The sequence below is a fragment of the Penicillium solitum genome (assembly GCF_028829755.1).
Source record: "Penicillium solitum strain IBT 25940 chromosome Unknown utg000004l_segment0_segment0, whole genome shotgun sequence".
NCBI lineage: Eukaryota > Fungi > Ascomycota > Eurotiomycetes > Eurotiales > Aspergillaceae > Penicillium > Penicillium solitum.
In genome coordinates this window covers 3,963,885-3,984,782 of record NW_027072124.1, presented here as the reverse complement: position 1 = coordinate 3,984,782, position 20,898 = coordinate 3,963,885, and the positions used below count along the sequence as shown (strand labels likewise).

The 20,898-nt window shown below is 47.3% G+C and overlaps 8 protein-coding genes across 8 annotated transcripts; 5 read left to right on the top strand and 3 right to left on the bottom strand.

The window, feature by feature from the left end:
* Positions 1 to 650: 650 nt before the first annotated feature.
* N7455_007544 (uncharacterized protein) lies at positions 651 to 2,384 on the bottom strand (the record flags this gene model as incomplete). The annotated part of the gene is made up of 6 exons (XM_040961485.2): positions 651 to 921; positions 973 to 1,125; positions 1,180 to 1,576; positions 1,641 to 1,811; positions 1,860 to 2,197; positions 2,257 to 2,384. The coding sequence occupies 6 exons, from the start codon at positions 2,382 to 2,384 to the stop codon at positions 651 to 653; spliced, it is 1,458 nt and encodes a 485-aa protein (XP_040808074.2).
* A 550-nt stretch (positions 2,385 to 2,934) lies between these two features.
* Positions 2,935 to 4,904, bottom strand: N7455_007543 (sulfatase family protein; the record flags this gene model as incomplete). Its single annotated transcript, XM_040961479.2, has 4 exons — positions 2,935 to 3,285; positions 3,341 to 3,462; positions 3,529 to 4,015; positions 4,092 to 4,904. The coding sequence occupies 4 exons, from the start codon at positions 4,902 to 4,904 to the stop codon at positions 2,935 to 2,937; spliced, it is 1,773 nt and encodes a 590-aa protein (XP_040808101.2).
* A 1,428-nt stretch (positions 4,905 to 6,332) lies between these two features.
* N7455_007542 (DUF3716 domain-containing protein) lies at positions 6,333 to 7,254 on the top strand (the record flags this gene model as incomplete). Its single annotated transcript, XM_040961478.2, has 2 exons — positions 6,333 to 6,346; positions 6,408 to 7,254. 2 exons carry the CDS (start codon positions 6,333 to 6,335, stop codon positions 7,252 to 7,254), a joined length of 861 nt encoding a protein of 286 aa, XP_040808076.2.
* Positions 7,255 to 7,991: 737 nt separating this feature from the next.
* N7455_007541 (uncharacterized protein) lies at positions 7,992 to 8,955 on the top strand (the record flags this gene model as incomplete). Its single annotated transcript, XM_065605649.1, has 5 exons — positions 7,992 to 8,136; positions 8,214 to 8,385; positions 8,453 to 8,516; positions 8,538 to 8,592; positions 8,651 to 8,955. The coding sequence occupies 5 exons, from the start codon at positions 7,992 to 7,994 to the stop codon at positions 8,953 to 8,955; spliced, it is 741 nt and encodes a 246-aa protein (XP_065461503.1).
* Positions 8,956 to 9,792: 837 nt separating this feature from the next.
* Positions 9,793 to 11,161, top strand: N7455_007540 (uncharacterized protein; the record flags this gene model as incomplete). The annotated part of the gene is made up of 2 exons (XM_040961452.2): positions 9,793 to 10,826; positions 10,888 to 11,161. The coding sequence occupies 2 exons, from the start codon at positions 9,793 to 9,795 to the stop codon at positions 11,159 to 11,161; spliced, it is 1,308 nt and encodes a 435-aa protein (XP_040808085.2).
* Positions 11,162 to 12,102: 941 nt separating this feature from the next.
* Positions 12,103 to 14,036, top strand: N7455_007539 (uncharacterized protein; the record flags this gene model as incomplete). Its single annotated transcript, XM_040961493.2, has 7 exons — positions 12,103 to 12,283; positions 12,332 to 12,468; positions 12,522 to 12,604; positions 12,656 to 12,874; positions 12,927 to 13,761; positions 13,812 to 13,917; positions 13,969 to 14,036. 7 exons carry the CDS (start codon positions 12,103 to 12,105, stop codon positions 14,034 to 14,036), a joined length of 1,629 nt encoding a protein of 542 aa, XP_040808073.2.
* A 1,222-nt stretch (positions 14,037 to 15,258) lies between these two features.
* N7455_007538 (putative glucan 1,4-alpha-glucosidase) lies at positions 15,259 to 17,380 on the bottom strand (the record flags this gene model as incomplete). The annotated part of the gene is made up of 5 exons (XM_040961457.2): positions 15,259 to 15,927; positions 15,982 to 16,619; positions 16,668 to 16,764; positions 16,811 to 17,097; positions 17,149 to 17,380. The coding sequence occupies 5 exons, from the start codon at positions 17,378 to 17,380 to the stop codon at positions 15,259 to 15,261; spliced, it is 1,923 nt and encodes a 640-aa protein (XP_040808089.2).
* Positions 17,381 to 18,498: 1,118 nt separating this feature from the next.
* Positions 18,499 to 20,788, top strand: N7455_007537 (putative alpha-amylase; the record flags this gene model as incomplete). Its single annotated transcript, XM_040961470.2, has 9 exons — positions 18,499 to 18,657; positions 18,712 to 18,750; positions 18,801 to 18,916; positions 18,974 to 19,082; positions 19,131 to 19,359; positions 19,404 to 19,566; positions 19,614 to 19,760; positions 19,812 to 20,052; positions 20,102 to 20,788. The coding sequence occupies 9 exons, from the start codon at positions 18,499 to 18,501 to the stop codon at positions 20,786 to 20,788; spliced, it is 1,890 nt and encodes a 629-aa protein (XP_040808099.2).
* Positions 20,789 to 20,898: the final 110 nt, after the last annotated feature.

The window sequence follows — 20,898 nt, the reverse complement described above, 5'->3', positions numbered from 1 at the left end:
ATGTATAAAATTCGGATTAAAATTCAATGGATATGATCGACCAGCTATTCCTACAGGGTCCTCGATTTCCTTTAAAACCACCCACGCGGAGAGATCTAGCTCCGTCTCGGAGGGTTCTTGCAAGTTTCGATATGTGGCGACGTGCTCATCGAAGTGAAGAAAAGGTCCACTTGACCCGTGAAGTGGATTATCGTGGAGTGGATGGTTATCGGGTGGATTGTAATCACGGTCTTAATTTAAGTTAAGTCCGGTGAAGAAATTTCTTTTCGAGGCGAATAAGCAGGCCAGGAAGCGCTCACGGAGTAAGTGATACTGTTGATGATATCAGGTACATGTTTGAAGTATCAACACCATACTTACATACATACATATATGTACCTATGTCGGTACTCAGGATTTAAGATGCTTACTGCTTGTAATCATCCACGGACCTACGGACTTAAAGAACGCCAAGCCCCTGGTTTATGCCAGCTTATGACAAGCTTGTCTTTTGCAATTGGTCAGGATCGATTGAGTTGGGAAAAGAGGTTTCAGATTAAGAATGGAAATGCTTTTGATTCGATGAGATATTCTAGTGGGGAATCTTCATAATTATTCATATATGTAATTATCTATTCGTCATCGTCCATAATCATCTATCGCCAATTTCGTCAAGCTTTCACCTCCACACTATCCGAAGGAACCGCTTTTTGCCGGCGGATATAATATTGAACACCAAGCACAAAAGCGAGCACCCATGAGGCACCAGCAATAGAGCAGATGGCAGTAAGACCATGCAAGTATTTTGGGGCGTCGGAAGTGCGGAAAATCTGCGAGCCAGCGATACCAGCACAGTTAGCAGCCATGATGACCAACGCCATGGCAACGCTTCGTTCCTGGGGTGTGCGGCAGTAAAATGACAGCCAGCCGACATTTAGGATGCTGATATTTGGATCAGAGCGGGTTATAGATACTTGGGGGTGGGGAACTTACTGCATGCTGCAATAAGAGATATTAGCGACAGCAATAACTCCATACCGATGCCAGGGCGAAGCGTGGGGGCTACTTGTACGCAGACAAGCGTAGGAAATCACGTTCCAAGTGATCGCCAAGAGCACAAACGGTCCACGGTGTCTTGTTTTGTCGCTGTCAGAAGTTAGAATCTGTTTCATTGTCATAATGGTCATAGCAAGCACTCACGCAGTATAAGACAGCACAATCAGCCAGACCATCCCACAATAGACCGGAACCGAAGCCAAGGCGTTCGCCTTGACGGCACCGAATCCCAGCCCTTTGATCATGCTGGGTGTGTATTGAGTCAAACCCGTGAAGCCAGTCATGGAGACCAACGTCACGAAAACGTGTTGCAGGATGCGAGGTTGTTTGACAGTCTGCCAGATATCAGAGCCCGAAATTTGGATATGGCCCTTCGCTTTGCGAGGGTCATCCAGTAAAACGCGGTTGCGGATGATGTGCGACTCGCGCTCGGTGAAGTAGCTCCAGCGGCCGAAGGCGATCAATGGACGCCCATCTCCTGCAGATGGAGGCACGAAGAGAGTGAATACGATTGCGATGAACAGCGTGATTAAACCCTCGACTGGAATGTTCGTTAGACGAGCTCGGGCTGACAGAAATGTATGTATATAATGATGTGTACTTACCGAGGAAGATCCATCTCCATCCCTCCATCCCATGGGTTCCATTCAACTGAAGCAGACCGGCAGATATCAAACTTGATGTAGCCGATGCGAACATCTGCCCGTAGAAGAAGAGACTGGTGCGAAGACTGGTCTCGTCCTTCTTATACCAGGTGGAGAGGTAGTATAAAGCACCTGCGGATTGTTAGTCGATGATTCAAGCATAAATATAGATTTCCATACCAGGAATAAAACCACCCTCACACAATCCCAACAAAATCCTCGTAACCAGGTACGCGGGAAACGACTTTACAAAGGCCTGGAAGGTCGCAACCAAACCCCAAGCGAACAATTGACCTGACAACCAGACGCGAGGCCCAATGCGCTGCATAATAATATTCGATGGGATCTCCGAGAGAACAATACCAGCGGAGAGCAGTTGTGATCCGATATTAATTTGGTTCGTTGTGATATTGAGGTCTTTTGTGATACTTGATGTCAACACGGCGCTAATATTCCCCCGATCCATTTGCAAGGCGAAGAAGGCGACAGCAAGAATGGGAATGAGGATGAAATCGATTCTACGAGGAGTTGGTTAGTGATATGTTTATAGTCAATGCGCGATGAGGACTTTACATACTTTCGTCGAACGGCCGATTCTTCGCCATCCCAGTCTTTGACGATACCATGATCAGGGTCACTTGGAGGTGAGTCGATAACCTGCTCGCTGGTTTTGTGTTTCTCATTGAAGCTGTCTTGGCTTTCCATTTTGCGATTCAGTGCTCGAAAAAAAATATATAAAAAGAAAGCAAAATATGAACAAAACGGCAAGTATGCTGAGGCAATCCCTAGATTGGCGAATTTATAACACTGGATTATCGGCCACTCTTATAGAAAACAAGCAGAGATAGGCTGAGACAGGATTGCGTAGGCTAATTCGCTAGAAATCAGCTAAAGGCCATCTGGAATGCGCGCCAATACGTTTTTTCTTTTTTTTATGTCGCGAAACGGGGAGATATGGCGCAATCACGGTGAATTTTGACGATGGGATTTGCCGAGCATTTGGGCTTCGGTATTACCTAGTCTCTAATAATATGGAGATTACGGATATGATTCTTTGTTTCTATTCGGCATTTCCTTTTGACTTTGACTGTTTATCCGAAAGTCTATAGCCACGTTGTTTCGGATGCTCATACTTCCAAGGTCGCTACTGCATACGTTACATAATTTACAAACTAAATAACTACCGAATTACTGGATGAACTTGAGTATATCCAATTTTGATCACTATTTACAATGTCAAACTAAATGTATCTTATTACACCCACACATCCCAAGATACGCCATGTCGACTAGTTAAAGGCACTTGGGGACCCTCAGCTTCAACGATGTATCCCGCATCGCACCAGTCAAATGAGACCTGAGGCTGTGCACCATAGAACCCATCATACTTCTCATGCAGAGCATCTTGTAGGGTTCTAACTGGGTCTACCGGTTGGAGGACATACCAAGGCCGGATGCAAGTCGCACCCTGGCAAGACTTCAGAACCATCAAAAGGGCGTCGAGGCGATTGATAACCTGAGTCACGGTGCGACCGAGAATGTGCGGCTCATTGATATCCGCCGGGGAGGTGGTTGGGTACAGATTATTCAACTGGTACGGGTCGGTCTTGCAAATGGATTAGTCGTTGGTATGAGAACGAACCCAGGTACGATTTACTCACCGACAGATCGTACAGTTCATGTTCATTGTTACACCAGACTGAGTAGTACAGGTTGTAGCCTTCTCCGAGTAAGCGGACAGATTTGTAGGTGTTGTTCGGGATCATAGTTGAGCCTCCGGGGCCTGTCTTGGAATTAATATCACGTATCGCATTCCATAATGAGCAGGCCCAATATTGCCTGGACTTACCAATACCGCTATAAGCGCCTTCCACAACAGCGGAACCCCAGTATTCTACTGTAACATGTTCATGCCGCTCACCACCAAACTCGCCTGTCACGGGAATCGCAGTCCCATCGAAATCGTCCCTCGCCGGAATCCCCGCAAGATGGAAAAGGGTCGGCGCCAAGTCCACGTGAGTTGTCACCGCGTCCTGCACGTATCCCTTGGCAACCCCAGGTCCACGGATGAACAAGGGAACGCGAACATCCTCCTCAAACCCGCAAGTCTTCCCAGGCGGGAGTCTGTGTTGGCCAATATGGAATCCATTATCCGAGGTATAGATAATATAAGTATTATCCAGCTGGCCACTCTTCTCCAGTCGGGTGACAAGCCCATCCACCAATTCATCAACACCCTGCAGGGCGCGCAGACGCGAACGATAGAAGTGATCGTTATAGTCGACCACTGATTGGTTCTGCACGGGAAGATCGCGAATCCAACTAACTCCACTTGGCTGCGCCAAAAGGAAATTAACATCAGTCAACATGGGCCATCACAAACACGTTCATTTCAATCAAGACTGCGCTTACCTGGTCCGGATTGAAATTGGCCGTGCGAGGCACCCTCACATCCTGGAACAAATGCTCGTGTCGTTTGAGGGGGATGGGTGCGGACATGTAAATCTTGCCCGAGGCAATATTGCCTGGATCGACATTCGAGTGCGGCGCGACGGGCGACACAGCCAGGAAGAAGGGCCTCTCGCCGGCCAATGCGTCATCAAGGAAACCCAGTGCTTTCCCCGTAATGACATCGATAGTATGTTCACCCTCATGGCTGACGGGTGGTTCATGGTTTCGTTGGTAAGTCGAATTGAGGTAAGAATAAGTATAAGGATCGAGAAGGAAATCGGATCCATTAAATCCATTGATGTGTGGGCTGTGGTAGTTGTCCACGGTATGCGCGTTGAACATTTTGCCGGTGTAATATGTATCATATCCCGCCGCCTGCAGCCAAAGTGGGAGGAAATCATCGTTGAACCCGCGCTCGACGAATTTGGGATATCCGCCATAGGGCGGGTGAACATCGGTTACGTTTGTGTTATGTGCCTGGCGACCAGTCCATAAACTCACACGCGACGGACAACATAGGGCTGTTGTGACAAAATGGTTGCGGAAAAAGGTGCCCTGGTCGCGGATGTGTTTTGAGATCAGAGGGGTGTAGGATATGGAGTCGAGTTGGAGGTCTTGATCATCGGTTATTACGAAGAGAATATTTGGTTGGCGCGATTGTGTCTCGCTGTGTGTGAGTATGGATTGAACGGCCGATTCCAGGTTGGATTGGAGATTGAGGGCAGTGACCCCATGGGCGACGATAAGGCCGGCCAAGGCAGTGATTAATTTCATTGTGAGATGGTTGAAATATGGGAAATTGGGAAATCAGGAAATTCCCTACATACAACATAGAAAGTCAATAGAAAGTACAAAGTAGATAATTCAATTGAAGCTCTGGGCCAAGAGTGAAATGTGGAGATGGCAATGATGCCATCGATGGCTTTAATGGCGGAGTGGAAATTACTCCACAAAGATCAGACCTCGGGAAATCTACGGAGTATGTTTTTACTAGAAGGTGATTTATTTGTATAACTGAACGGAGTAGGTGTGCATAAGTGGACTATTTAGTTAACATGTAGACTACATGTATATATCGGAAGTTTATCTTCCATACATAACTACGTATGTAATTACTTGGTTATGTTGTGTAGTATATATGGATATATATTTAGGGAATTGTTGCTCGCAACCCACCCCCCTGCCTGGAACCTAAGGTATAAACCATACCGCCTTCCAAATTGGGTACAACACTGGATTAGGTATAAAAGTGGATTGCGTGCTTGATCACCACAATGAGCACAACTTAGCTTCAAAAATAAATTAATCCATCTGAATCAAAGACCGGAGTTGACGGAGTACAATTGCCGATATTTCCATTAATATTCTTTTCCCCTACAGAGTACTCCGTATCACCAAAACGGTCGGCTATTTAAGTGCCATATAAAATCTGCCATATATGGTTAGCTCGCCAAGTCTCTACCTATCCCTATATATACTCCGTATACTCAGTATATATCGAACAAACCTTGGTCCGTTCTCAATTGAAAGCTATAACAGTGGAAGATAATAATCAATTTCGAGGGGGATCTCATTTTCTCCCATGCTTGAATTGGTTCAAAGGTAAAGAGGAATATATAGGAGACATCGGGCAGGTTTCATACAATCTAGAAGGGAACTCCACGGATGTCAGTTCTGCTGACTAGTTATTCCCTGGAGATATTAATATGCCAAGTGCTGCTTTGAGGGCAAACGGGGAAATGATGCAGCTTCCGTTAGCAGGCACTCCTGAAGAACGGAAAAAACATGGTATCAATATAAAAAAGTCCCCGAGGAGAAAGAGGGGATCTGGTGAAGACCCAGCATCAAGTCTGAAGAACTTGATATTAAGATCGCTAGGCTAAAATCCTTGGAGATATTGGATGAATGGAGAGATTTAAAGACATCACAAAAGCAGAGACGGATATTATATCTTTAACGGTCTCAGCTCCTTCACCTTCCTCGTTCTCTCATCTTCATTTCTCCTTTCCCTCATCCACTACCCTTTCATCACTGGTTTCCATCAAAAAATTGCATTTTCATCGGCCCCTCATCATACATACATCCTCTCACACTTTGCTATTCCCCTTCTCATATTGGTTTCAACAATGGGCAGGCGACTCTACGAGCTTTGATCTCGCATGCCAGTTTCACGTAATCAGCTACCACATCGTGGTTACAGTCATGGAGGACACGAGGTAAGATACGATCTCTCCTTCAGAGGATGGTATTGTGAGAGTCGCACGCTAATACAAATAGTCGACCGCCTCACCTTGGAGGCCGCCCAGTCGACCAAGAAACCGTCCTTCCCCTACCAATGGAAGGGGAAAACGTCTCAGCACCTGGGTCTTGGGCGGCTCACATACGCAACCTACCTTTCGGCGTCGCCAGGTGTGGTGACCGTCTGAAAGGCCCATACCTAGACAGACTACTAGTAGTCCCAAGGGAGAGCCGACGTGAACCTTACCTCCGGGTAGGCCGCCAGTGGACCGCTCTGCGATTTAAACAACAGATTAATGTCTCCTTAGCTGACACGAAAGCGGCGTTGATGCAAGTTGTGAGAAATCAAGCCCTCACTCAGTGCAACTCCTGCCTCCGTCGTGAGGGTCCATTCTCACACTGTGTATCTGTGCGGGACGTGTCTGGCCTAGAAGCCTGTGCCAATTGTCATTGGGCAGGCCGGGACAACCGCTGCCACTACAGACAGAGCTTTCAAACTGTTACATCTCAGCATGCTCTAACCATTACCGAAACTCCTCGCCACGACGACGATCACCCTAGCACCATTCGTGCCAACCCCCACAGTTCCCAAACTCCGACCCCTCAGACGGACACCAACCCAACTGGTCAGTGTTCGGGCCAGCGTGCAATTGTCCTGCATCCTCTCGATAGCATAGCTCAGGTCTTGGAGTCCAGCCGTGGTTTTCGCGCCCAGATGGAGGAACTTCTCGACCAAGTTCACTCCGTCCAAACCCCAAGCACTGCGGATCTGTTACTACAGAGGAATGTCGATAATGTCTACAATACTCACTGTGAGCTGGACCAGCACCTCCGACAGAGCTACAACATGGTTATGGACATTCTGGATTATCCTGCAAGAGATTAAGCTACCCATGGGCACTGGTCATGGCCAATCCGGTGGATCCATGAAAGTTTTAATATCCCTTTTTCCTGTTGTCTCGTTGCGTTGAGCGCGCCTTATCTATGTATGGGGCACGTAGGTATCGTCATTCAAATGAAACGGTTAGTCTCCATATCCCCTAGTAACTGGTAGAGTAATATCGTCCTGATATAACGGTGGAGCATGTAAAACCTCGTCTTTTCGAGTTGCTATCACTATTCGGTTTCGTCCATACCCTAGAAAGAATCGACTTCGAGAAGGACCTATCCGTATGATACGTGATTTGCCTAACTCGGATGTTCCGTGTGATTACTGAGAATAAGAGGGAATTTTAGTGAGTCAGCTACGTGCCTGGGTAATCCTTGCAACCTTAAGGTTTAGCCAGTGACAAGTAATTTCCCTTATGCGGAACTCGTGGTATAGCACAATTTCAGGAAACAGAAGTAGAAGTAATAGTTAATAAGTCTTTCTCTATACCAGAGGCGTAAGAGGATCCGAATAACAAGGATAAATATATGGGAGCATACAGACGTCTTGGGGAAGAAAAGAAAGCCTTTCAACAGATATTGTATCTTCATGTGACGACCACAAGGCTTGATCTAGGAGCGAAAACTTTTCATCCTCCCAAATCCCAAATTCCATCATCCCCACCACCTTACCGTATGCCGTCTTTTGAACTCGAGGTCCGGACTTTTAACCGTCGATACAACAGGCTACACAATATGATATCCACCCCTTCTCCCTCTCCAGACCAAAAGGATATTGTGGGTCAACATACTCGGTATGTTGGAGTTAATATACCGCCCACTCTTCTCCAAAAGATCGTCCGTCTAGGAGCCATCGTTAAGACTTTTAACCGAACGAGAAGTATTTCTTCGACCCCGAAACGCAATGTCCTTTCAAGCCTATTTCTAACGAGGTCCTCCAGCCTTGAAATATCTCAGCTGCCGACGCCGCGGTGGTGCAAAGCAGCCTAGATATCCCGAAGTTAGATCTCATATTGGAGGGTCGGCTCGCGTGCACTATCCTATCCGCTACCATGCACGTATTCCAGATTATTATGGCACAATTCAAGTTGCGCCGGCAAGGCAAGGTTTATATGGCGGATACATTCGGGTGGGGTCCCGTTGAATAAGTATCCTGGTGAACATGTTGGATTCTTACCAAAGCTAATGGCGTATAGTCCCGAAGATTTCTACGGCGGCAAAGAGCCCTTCATCTTCTCTACCTCCAGACTATCTCGAAGCGTTGAAACTCCGGGCTAAAAGGTTCTCTCGCTAGTCGGGTGGTGGGATGGTGAAATTCTCGTTGGGCTATCCATCCGTTTCATCCTTTGTACCAATGGATTTGGAGACGAAGACAACCTCAACCTACTACTGAGTGAGCTTGGAACACTCGCTCAAGTTGTTGCATTCCACCGGACCGAGCCGAAATTCCAGACACATCCTTTGTTCCCAGCGAGACAAAAATTATATTGATCTGGTTTCTCTTTTCGGCCCTCACTGTGGGCGGATCGCTCAAGCCCGCTACGACCGGCATGGTGGTAAGCTCGAACCTCGAATCTCTCAGATCTTCTTCTTCGCCACCACAGATGATACAGCATCCAATACGGAGTACATTCCTTCGATTTACAGCGAGTTACCCACCCGAGACAGCCAATCCCAACTTCTTTTCACGTCTCTCTAGGTCGGATCTGGGTCCGATAGGAAACCAGTATGTCCAGTTGCTTCATACATGTGTTATATTCGGATGTATCTGGCATTCAACTTAGGACGCTATTAACCACATTGTATGGAGATCTCTTTTATATGTCTTTCAAGAGGTATTTCCTACTGCTTGAGTGTCTTTTAGAATGGCTTTTTAGATATCCTTCCAACCCCACCGCCCATAATCCCAGACCCTTTTCAAGACAAATCACATACACGTCCCCATCATGGGCACTCTCTATTCAGCTTCATCTCCTCTCAAACTTGATGTCTAGTTTCCTGAACTTTGACTAACACAGTCTGTTCCCCTCTAAGGTTATACAGCATGTCTCCACAGCAGATAATAGATATCACTTCATGCGCTTTCTACAGCTACAGGAAGACGAATAGATTCGCAGTCTAATATTCAAGACCAAGCAAATGCCAAGGCATTTGCCAAGACGTCGGGCGCTGTTTCCTCCTCGCCCTCGCCAATCAGATCTCCCGACTAGAGTCCGATGCTACGTTATACTCTACTATTGGATTGAGTCGATGTATGGACTAATGCAGTCTTGGAATAATGGCGCCCATGTGCCCTTTTTTAATCTCCTTTCCCAGGGGCTACGGTTCATGTCTACATATATCGATGTGCCCTAGGTGCCGCTGCTTCGAACTGTGGGCTACAATTTTCAAGTCAGTCCAATATCTTCAATATGCTCGGGTGTTCCCTTGTAACGGTGACCGAACCACTACTGGTCGTATTGCTATGTTGCCCGAGTGAGTGAAATGTTGCCTGTGTGTGTGTGTGTTGTGAACTCCTTACCCAGTACCTGGACTCATGCTGTCAGATGCCTTCGCTGCCAACTGCAGCTCAACCTGGATAAAGTCCATGGCTGATGCAAATACACTTCGTCAGAACTGCCGGGTCGTCACGGGCAACGTTGACATCGGTTCATTTACCGACAATGGTACGGTCAACATCAACCTCGACGGTGTTGAGGTAATTGAAGGCATTCTTAAGGAATCTTATTCTATGGAGGACAACTACGTTACTCAGCCCTATTACACTCTCTCCAGTTCATCTTTGAAGAAAGTCAACGGACTCGAATTTGGACGCTACAGCACTAAAGTAATGAACCTCACGCTTCCGAGTCTCGCGTCCGTTGATGTCTCCGTTGATATAGGGGTTGTTGCCTACAATCTCACCTACATGGATATCACGAGTCTGGAATCCGCGCACATCATTAGTATTGGACCCCCGAACCTCACGACACTCCGCCATACAGGGTTACGCAATGTCACCACCCTGTATATTTACCCGATGCAGATTGACTCACTCGATAGTCTGACTGACAATCCGCTCAATCTAAGTCAAACTTACATTCAAGGTCTATTCCCGAATGTTAACAACATTGTTATTGGATTCACGTCTGCCGACTACATCCGTATCTATGACAACTCAGCTCTCACACTAGGAGGCGCTTCGACAATGGAGATGACCATCAAAAAGATATACATCGCAGGTGTTACGGATTTTAAGCGTAGCGTACAGCTTAAGACACTCAAGCTTGACAGTATTGAGTTCTCGGATGTCAGTGCTATCACTCATCTAGAAATACCATTCGATAATCTCCGTTCTCTCAAAATCTCTGCAAGATTTGAGGGGACCCGTGCCGTGGAATTTATCACTCTTCCCCCCAAAGCCGTGAATTGGACAGGTGGCTTTGAACTCCACATTTCAGGTGCCACCAATCTAAATTGGACCTCGATTTACGGTGCCGACGACCGAGGTAATCGCATTCAGACTTGGTACTGGCCAAAGAATATCTCGTCAATTTACCTTTCCGGCGTCACGATAGGAAATGCATTCTTGTAAGTGTCTGTTCATCGCTCACAGCTCGGGGTGTTAATAAAGGCTCACACGAAAGAACAGCGATCCCTTTGTTGCCCAGCAAATGGGCCCATTGAACAGTCAATTTCCTCCTTCGGTCTTGACTCACTTCGGGGTTAGCCCATCACTCAACTCTACGAGTTTCAACTGCACGCCATTCGTTGAGCTCCAGAGTATGGGTCGATTGCCGAGCCGTGAATTGACGTTCAGTTGCCACGATTCGAGGCCGCCTGCTAGCAGTGCTATTCCTGGTCATCCACCAATCCCCTTTGGCCTTGTGGGTGCCGTTGTAGGGATTTGGATCAGGATGCTATGAACAAATCCACCAAATACACCAAATCCACGGGCCATTCAGTTTTTGTAACATACGTTGAGTAGCGAAGCCCATGGATTCTTTTTTTGTTTAACCGGGGGATATGTATATATCCAAACTTTTGTGAATATAAGGAAGGATTCGGGATATCAAGTCCACTATGAACATAGAATAGATGTTGACATTGGCGATAAAGTCCGTGATTTATATTCAATTAATTTATAGTTTATTTTTGAATCAATTGGTCAAATTCTTAATGAGTTTCTTCCATGTTACAAAATCTTTCTTTACAACGCACTTACTCCTAGAATGAGCACCACTCTCACTTCCCCACCACCAACCTTCACTTCGAACTCGCCTTGATAATCAGGTGGAATATTCGAGGTTCCAGCGAACGAGTAACATCCAATGTTGTGCAGCACGAAGCACGAACAAAATAGCTCCGACAAACACGTAAAGCGTTTTCTTGACGAGGACTTTGTGAACATGGGTCTACTTACCTCATGTCCCTCGCCGCAAAGTACCTCTCCAATTGCTGCCCTGTGAGACCCTGTGGGGACTGGGGACGGTACCTCCTGGCTTCTAAAACAGGTTAAACCTAATTGGGAACTAACCAATTGGGAACTATGTCCCCAGGGGAAGATATGAACCTAGACTTATACGGGAATATCTAGAGCCAGAACATATCTAAAAGCATATATGGAAGTCTTTGAAAATATGATTAAAAAGACCATACAAATGACTAGGCTTAAGACGATTCTTGTAGCGAATATCAAAAGGAAGTATAAAAGTGGATCCTTTGTATAATATATGGCGTGCTTTACAACTCCAATGAGCACAACCGAGTTTCTAAAGCTGCTTCGAAGAATATTTATTACTGGCTCATGATTCCCCTCTGGAGATATTTTTCCAGCTGGACTCTCTTTAATTTACAACATTACAACATGGCTCATATAGAAAGTGACACGGTTGACCCGGTACCTCCAGGTATCCTCGGGACCCAGGACATCAATGCGAATGGCCATGCCCAAGACGAAGAGAGTCCATTACTCCCGCGATCTGATACAGAGCCTAAGCTGAAGGCATTGGCAGGTGTTGGAACAATTATCGCGGTGCTGCTGCTCGGTAAAGAAATTGGCATCACACAAAGACCGGAGATCTAATCGAGTACAGGTGAATTTATTTCTAATGCCGATGCGACACTTGTCATGGCGGCGGCAGGCCGCATATCCTCCGAGTTCAATCGTCTACGAGATGCTAGTTGGCTCTCAACGGGCTATACGTTAGGTCTTTGTGCTGCACAACCGATGGTGAGCGAGCACAACCCGTACCGGAGACATGTCAAATTCTAATTGTCGTCCAGTATGGAAAATTGAGTGATATCTACGGTCGCAAGCCAATGTTGCTGCTCTCATATTTATTATTCGCAGTGGGCTGTATAATGAGGTAGGGAAACTCCTGACCCAATGGCTGAACTCCAAATCTGACCACATATAGTGGCCTCGGAACCCATATGTGGGTGGTGATTTTTGGACGCGCAATCAGTGGAATGGGTGGTGCAGGAATCATGACCATCAGCTCCATTATCATCACAGATATCGTGCCCAAGCGCGAGGTCGCTACTTGGAGGGCTTACGTGAACATCGCCATGACACTTGGACGCAGTCTTGGAGGTCCGCTGGGTGGTTGGCTGAGCGATACTATCGGATGGAGATGGTGAGTCCCTATTTTTCTGAGAGCCGAATGGAATTTCTAACCAAATTTCTAGGTTGTTCATCCTACAAGCTCCATTCCTCGCACTGGCTGCAGCTCTCGTGATTGTGAAGCTGAACGTCAGTGAGAAACCGCAACCCACCTCCAAGGAAAGCAAACTCGCCAAAGTTGATTTCCTTGGAACGGCACTGCTAGGATCATCTATTGTCGCCATGACCACACTCCTCGACCAAGGCGGGAAGTCCTTCCCATGGAGCTCGTGGTGGACAGTCCTCCTAGCAAGCGGCGGAGTATCACTCCTCATCGCCTTCGTACTCGTGGAGGGCTACGTTGCCCGTGAACCGATCTACAACCTCCGCATTCTGCGGCGCACAAACGTCGCGATGGCATACATAATCGGCGCACTCCAGATCACCGCGCAACTGGGACTGATGTTCTCCGTCCCACTGTATTTTCAAGTAACTCAGCGCGCATCAACTACAGCAGCGGGCGCACATCTCATTCCAGCGGTGGTAGGGAATACTCTTGGCGGACTGTTAGCAGGAATATTCATCCGGCGCACAGGAAAATTCAAAATCCTCCTCGTCCTCGCCGGCCTAGTTGCTGGAATTTCCTACCTCCTTCTCTACCTCCACTGGGATGGACACAGCGGCTTCTGGCAGTCGCTATTTATTCTCCCTGGCGGACTTGGCACGGGAATCGCAGGGGCTTCCTCATTTATTGCCATGTCTGCTATGCTACCGGCTGAGGAAATTGCCATGGCGACGGCGGGATATATGCTTATTGTGGGATTCTCCATGACGGCGGGAGTGACTACATCCAATTCCGTTCTGGGGATGGAGTTCCAGCGGCAGCTGAGGTTGAACGTTCACGGACCTGGCTCTGAGGAGGTTAGTACTCTCTCGTTTGGGATGTTTAGTCTAGGTTTTAATTGCTCTAGGTTATTCAACGTGCTATGGCTGATACAAATTATATCGCGCACCTAACTGGCCAGCTGCGGGAGATTGTTGTGGCTTGTTATGTCTCGGGACTGAAGCATACATATCGTGAGTGTATGGATTCTGTTATATTGAGTATATTCCACTAACGTGCTGCAGTTGTTTCCCTTGGGTGTTCGCTTCTCGCCTCATTTGGCGGGTTGTTTATTGTGCGCCATCAAATCTAGAGTTCGTCTACCATGACTACCGTACTATATCACATTCAAGATCAATCAGATGGGAACGAAATCCGAAAAATTACATTACCTGTGTGATAAAAGTCCGACGAAGCCTGTCAGCATCTAGACCCTGGATAGTACTTTCTTTGAGCCGTGAGAGAAAAGCCCCGCAAGGTCTCACTACGGTTATAGTCACCAAATTACTTGCTCATTAAAAGGCTCCCAGTAATGTAATTTGGTTCGCGGTCGGCTTCATTGGCCAACCAGGTCCAGGGGCATCCGAGGGCTAAGCAGGAATAATTGATGCTAGCATGCGTGTGATTGGCTCTACACTAGTTCGGAATAGACCAGATGCATTCCCTGGTGTCGCTATATTCCGTACGGAGCACATGGAGATGTCCAAATTGACTCCCTTCAACTCGATACTGGGCCCCTTACAAAAATAACGACCTACACATGCGCGCGGCCTGGTTCATTACTCCACCCAATACGTGCTTTTTAGTTCAGCTTCAGCGGCCATAGTCGCAGCAAAGAATGATCACTATGACTCCTCGCCGAACTTCCGACCGATCAATGTAACTTTGAATGGGATTTACAACTGGGTGGGCTCATGAGTCACAATTCGCGCTACTCGGTCGAATGCCATAGTTAGAAAGCATCGACAAGTAGCCAAAATCGGCAAGAACAACATTCAGATCCCCATCTATCAGTATACTGCGACAGGATATGTCTCCACCAATCACACGATGGCTGTGCATGAGGGCGAGTCCAATGACCAGCTGGCAGCACCACTTTCTCTGTAAGTTGATGGTAGCCTCAGCGGCTGGCTACCTTAGTCAGTCCAAAAGATTTCTATTCTCCGTCTATTTTAACTCGATGTTTCCTTTTTGAAGACGGATGTAGAGAATAATACCGATGGTCAATTTTCCTGGCTAAATATATATACTGTGGATATTACGGCACAACGGCATAAAATAACCAACAGTCAAGCATTTAAACAAACGTCGTGCTCTGCCAAAGGACGGAATGCTCACTATTCACCCGATAGTTATAGTCATAAAGATTATATTTAAATAAGTATTCATTGTCATGTTGCTATTCTATAATAATAGAATAACCAACCACAATCTGCAGCGGAGGTATCCAAGACTTTGCCAGAGCAGCAAGAAGTCAAAACAGCGAACCCAAAACTTCCAGTTCCACCTGCTTTTGGACCCTTCCCTGGAAACTATCACCTCCAGGTGTCACTAATAGTGACAGCTGTGGTACCGCACGTGGTGGGGACAGTGTATGACAAATTCGGGTCACTCTCCCATGTAATGGTACCATCACTCGCCACCCGGACATACTTGTAGGTGAAGCTAGTACCCACTGGAAGTGTCACAGTCACAAACCACAGATTATTGCTCGTAGTGTATGAGGATGCACTCAGCGCAATAGCACTGCTTGTAGACCAGGAGCCAAGCTGAGAGATGGATCCAGCAAGCTTGATATTCTGTCCATATGTAGTAGTGGCGATCACATTAAATGTCACTGAAACGGCAGTCGGAGTGGTGCATGATGTTGTCGTGGATGTAGTCTTTGTCGTGGTGGTTGTTTCGGTGGTGGTGACACCGCCTGATCCAGTAGTGGTTCCGCTGCCTGATCCGCTAGTCAAAGTGGCAGGCCAGGCGGTGTTTGTTGCAGAGCTGAAAGTACCAATAGCCGAAGTATATTGACATTGTCCAGGGACACTACTAGCAGATGTCTCACCCCATGGTGCGGGAACGATGGCATTCCGACGCTCATTGGCGGTAAGCAGGGCTGCGTAGGACCAAGTCAGGTCGCTAGCTGAGAGTGGCGAACCATCTGACTTAGAGAATTGCTCGGACAAGGAGCCAGTGGACGGAGTGTATTGTTCCTAAGATATTTGTTAGTCGGGGTGATCAACAACCGGTAGCAATGTGCAGCATACCACAATGCTAACATATCCATCCGCATATGCTTTGACAGCAGCCACAATAGAAGAGTACGTATCACTGGACGAGGAGTACGTGCCAGTCGCAGCGGAGCTGTACAGATCCTGGAAGAAGCTCAAAGAGACAGAGGTGATTGTCAAAGAACCGATACGGTTCCACGTGTATATCGCATCATACAACTGCTCAGCTGCAGCCAAAGTGCACAGGTACCAAGGGTTACCATTGTAGTACGAGTCCTCTGGGTATCGACCAACAGAAACAGCCTTGCCCGCAGCAATACCAGAGTTGACAGAGTAGATTGATCGGAACGAATCAGTCACAGCTTTGTGGTTTGCGAGTGCACGAGCTGAGCAAGGTTGGAATGTGGTGTCATCGCATCCCGCCTCCGGGTCGAAGGTTTCAATGCTGCCAAGCAGGGTGTTGGCGTCTTTCCCAGAGCGGCCACCACCAAAGTTGGCCAGAATGTAAGATCCAGTCCAGAAAGACTGTAGGAAGCACAAGACCTGCGGAGCCTGAGAGTCACAGTAAGAACACGAGGAACCGACCTGGCTCGCGAACGTGCTTCCCTCTACTAAGGCACGGTGCTGAGCCGCGACGGTAAAGAACGATGAGCCAGAAACTTCCTCCCAGAGATCTGTAGGGTATCAGTATTGAACATGCCTAAAATCCGAGGGATACTAACCAAATCCTGTCTGGTTCCAGTACTGGGCAACATAGGAGAGATCGTTGCGCACAACGGGCCAGACGATGTCGGTCGCGTAGGTGGTGTACCCATTATCCTAAATGGGTTAGCAATGCAAAAGTCAACAAATTCGAAATTCATACAATAAGCCATTGGCCAAACGAAATCAATGCAGTCGCTCGCAAGGCTGGTCCATCACGCTGAGGGCGACCCCAAGAGCCAGTGAAAGCTGTCTCATCGGCGTTGAACTTAGGCTCACCCAAACCGCTACCGCCGGAAAGAGCTCCAGATGGGTTTGATACCGTCTGGATATAAGCCTGAGCACTGATGTATTCTTCAATAACATCTAGCAATGCGCTGTCACCGTTCTTGAACATATCGACCAAAGTTTTGAACACCAAGGCCGAGTCGCGAGTCCAAGTATAATAGTCTATAGGTTCGGTTAGTCTGGACTTGGATAAATAGCGATGAGATAACTTACAATCAGGGTCAGAGGTGCTCGGGCTAGCGACTACAATGCCCGGCTTTGCATTCGCAGCGTAGGCACCAGCCGATCCGATGTTATCCAGGATACCCTGTCTTGCCACCGCGCTCTCGGACGCCAACCAGGTATCCAAACTACCTGTCGCACGAGGAGCCAATATCGGCGGCGCGGCCACAACAGCATGGCCAAGGGTAAGCGCCCAAAGGGCAGTCCAAAAACGAGGAGCCATGATGAGGTCGGAAAGTGAGTTGGTTTGGGATCATCGTGGGGGTCGAGCGTGGTTTTTATAGGGGCTACAGGTAATGAGGATTTAACCCACTTGAAAATCCATTCGGTCGCAACTCAAAAATGAATTAATGCACCTGCATGCAACTTGCATGTAAATTGCATGATACTATTGCATGATGGCACACTATTGTAGAGGAAATGAGCTCTGGGGGCTCCGGAGAAATGATGTTAGGAAAAGATCGGCATTTGGCTGCTGCATCACCGTTAGCTTAGAATTTGATTCCAGCGCTAGTAAAGAGCTTCATTATGGATTTTGCAAGTTTCATGTCCATCACTACTCTCTTCAGCAGGCGGATCGAATATCTCCCGAGACACATGCGAGGTCTTATTATCCGATCGTTGATCTCCATCCCAATCGCTTCGATCGACCAGATTTGAATCAAGCATTAATTACCTCAGGAAGATGCCATGTCTTCTTCTCCGATATTTGATCCACGTTGAATCTCCGCCCCCTGTCATCTTCACTGCAGAATCTGGGGGGGTGGCTGATGACCACCAATCAGCCATCTCAAGTATCTCCGTCACCAACACGCTAGGCCTGTCTTGGAACTAGCGCTTTACTGGGAAATAAGTAAAAATGGCTTACATGTGAGTTTGATGCGACATTTCTTGTTCTTCAATTGTGTTCTGAAGATGTGGAACCATGAATAATCCTGCAGATAGGCAAAGCTCCGGAGAGATGGACCTCTTCAAGACTGGTGCAGGCCCTAGTCTCGCTAGTATCCTGCAGCTTCGGGGAGTGCCTGCTTTGCCAGAAAATTATCCGCTTCCCCCTCATTGTGTTGACTCGATATCTCGGTCTAGCGGAGTAGACTTCAAGGAATTTGGAACCTTTACAACTAGTGCATTTAACCGATTGGATTGGAACAATGCAAAGATTATGTGGGTGTATATCGCCGTTAACAAAAGTCTAGCTTATATTGATCCGCATAATATGACTGTAATGCACAGCATGCAAGTTGAGGCTATAAATCGGATCCGACTTCTCCCCCTGTTGGTTTGTACAAGAATCCAAACTTCACCAAAACATCAAGTCCCACTTTATTCATGGCCGGAAACATGAAGAATCTTATATTCACAGCAACCATACTACTATGGCAGATGGTTATGGGCCTGACTCCCGCGGAATGGCGCAGTCAATCGATCTATTTCCTGTTGACGGATCGATTCGGACGCAGCGACAATTCGGTCACTGCTACCTGCAACGTTAACGACAGGGTATGCGCGATTCTGCCCCGGATGCTCAATTTATACACTAACAACGCGTATTAGATTTATTGCGGTGGCAGTTGGCAGGGTATTATCAACCATGTATGTGTCAAATCTTTCACTCAGACTCCATATATTGACTTGACTACCAGTTGGATTATATCCAGGGAATGGGCTTTACTGCCATTTGGATCACTCCAGTGACAAAACAACTTCCGCAAAACACTGGCGATGGCACGTCCTATCATGGGTACTGGCAGCAAGATATGTAAGATCATTGTCATTAAAGGGTTGGTTCTGGACTCCCGCTCACCAATTTCACTAGATACGATGTCAATCCAAACCATGGCACGTCTGATGACCTCTTGGCACTCTCGCAGGCACTGCACGCTCGAGGCATGTATCTTATGGTTGATGTTGTGGCAAACCATATGGTATTTTATCTTGAACGATGAGATGGGACCTTTCTAACATGCCACTAGGGCTATGCTGGGGCTGGAAATACTGTAGATTATAGTGTTTTCACTCCGTTTAGTTCTTCGTCCTACTTCCACCCCTACTGTTTGATCAGTAACTACGATGACCAGTCTAATGTCGAGAATTGTTGGCTTGGCGACACCACTGTCTCGCTGCCAGATCTCGACACAACCCAGAGCTCAGTGCAGACCCTCTGGAACAACTGGATTGGGGATTTAGTGTCTAACTACTCCAGTAAGTATAGTAGTTTATGTTATAAGCCGATCTAACATTGTCAGTTGATGGATTGCGCGTCGATACCGTAAAGCATGTCCAAAAGTCCTTCTGGCCTGGATTCAATGACGCAGCAGGCGTCTACGCTGTCGGGGAGATTTTCGATGGAGATCCAGCTTACACCTGCGACTATCAAAACTACATTGACGGCGTCTTAAATTACCCCATGTAAGATGACTGCCATCCTGGTTTTCGGAGAAAGGCTAACTGTTCAGCTATTACCCACTGCTGCGTGCTTTCCAATCTTCCAGCGGCAGCATTAGCGATTTGTATAACATGATCGGCACCGTGGCTTCCGATTGTGCCGATTCAACTCTTCTGGGCAATTTCATCGAGAATCACGACAATCCACGTTTCCCAAGGTGAGAAATTCGAAGTTCTCAGAGATACATAACACTGACTGTTCATAATAGCTACACAAGTGACTACTCACAGGCCAAGAATGTGATCTCGTTCCTCTTTTTGTCGGACGGTATTCCCATTGTATATTCAGGCCAGGAACAGCACTATAGTGGTGGAAGTGACCCAGCCAACCGAGAAGCTATCTGGCTGTCGGGATACTCAATTACAGCAGATTTATACCAATATATCGCAACTACGAACAAAATCCGCAAAGCGGCTATCGCAGCAGACTCCAGCTATATCACGACCAAGGTACGTATTGTAAAAGCCATTCTAGCGAAAAAGTCTGACAGATTATCAGAATGTCCCCTTCTATCAAGACAGCAATACGCTAGCCATGAAGAAGGGATCGGGAAGCTCGCCGGTCATTACGGTGCTTTCCAATGCTGGGTCTTCTGGATCCTCCTACACATTGTCTTTAAGTGGGAGCGGGTATTCATCTGGTGTGAAGCTGCTGGAGATGTACACCTGCACATCTATCACAGTGGATTCCAGCGGTAGCATCACCGTCCCAATGGCATCTGGATTGCCACGGGTGCTTGTTCTCGCATCCTCCGTGATCAACAGCGGGCTGTGCGGCGCATCTGTCCCCAGTACCACAGCCACCACAGCAACTCAGACCACTACTACGACAACAATAACCACTACGGGGGCAGCCTGCGTCCAAGCCACTGCCCTGCCGGTTCTATTCCAGGAGCTTGTGACTACTTCCTATGGCCAAAATATCTACGTCTCAGGCTCAATCAGCCAGCTTGGCACCTGGGACACTAGTAATTCTATTGCACTGTCTGCAACCAGTTACACTTCTTCCAATCCCATATGGCAGGCGAATATCACCCTCCCCGTCGGAACAACCTTCCAGTATAAATTCCTCAAGAAGACGACCGGATCTTCAACCGTGACGTGGGAAAGTGACCCTAACCGGTCGTATACGGTGCCAACTGGGTGTTCTGGGACTACAGCCATCGTGATCGCGAGTTGGAAATAAACCGAGAGTTAGTGTTAATGACAAGTTCTGCTTGGATATTAATTTATGCGAGAATCTGCGAGTATCATTGATAACTACCTACTTTCTATGAAAAGAACCCTGTAGATCAA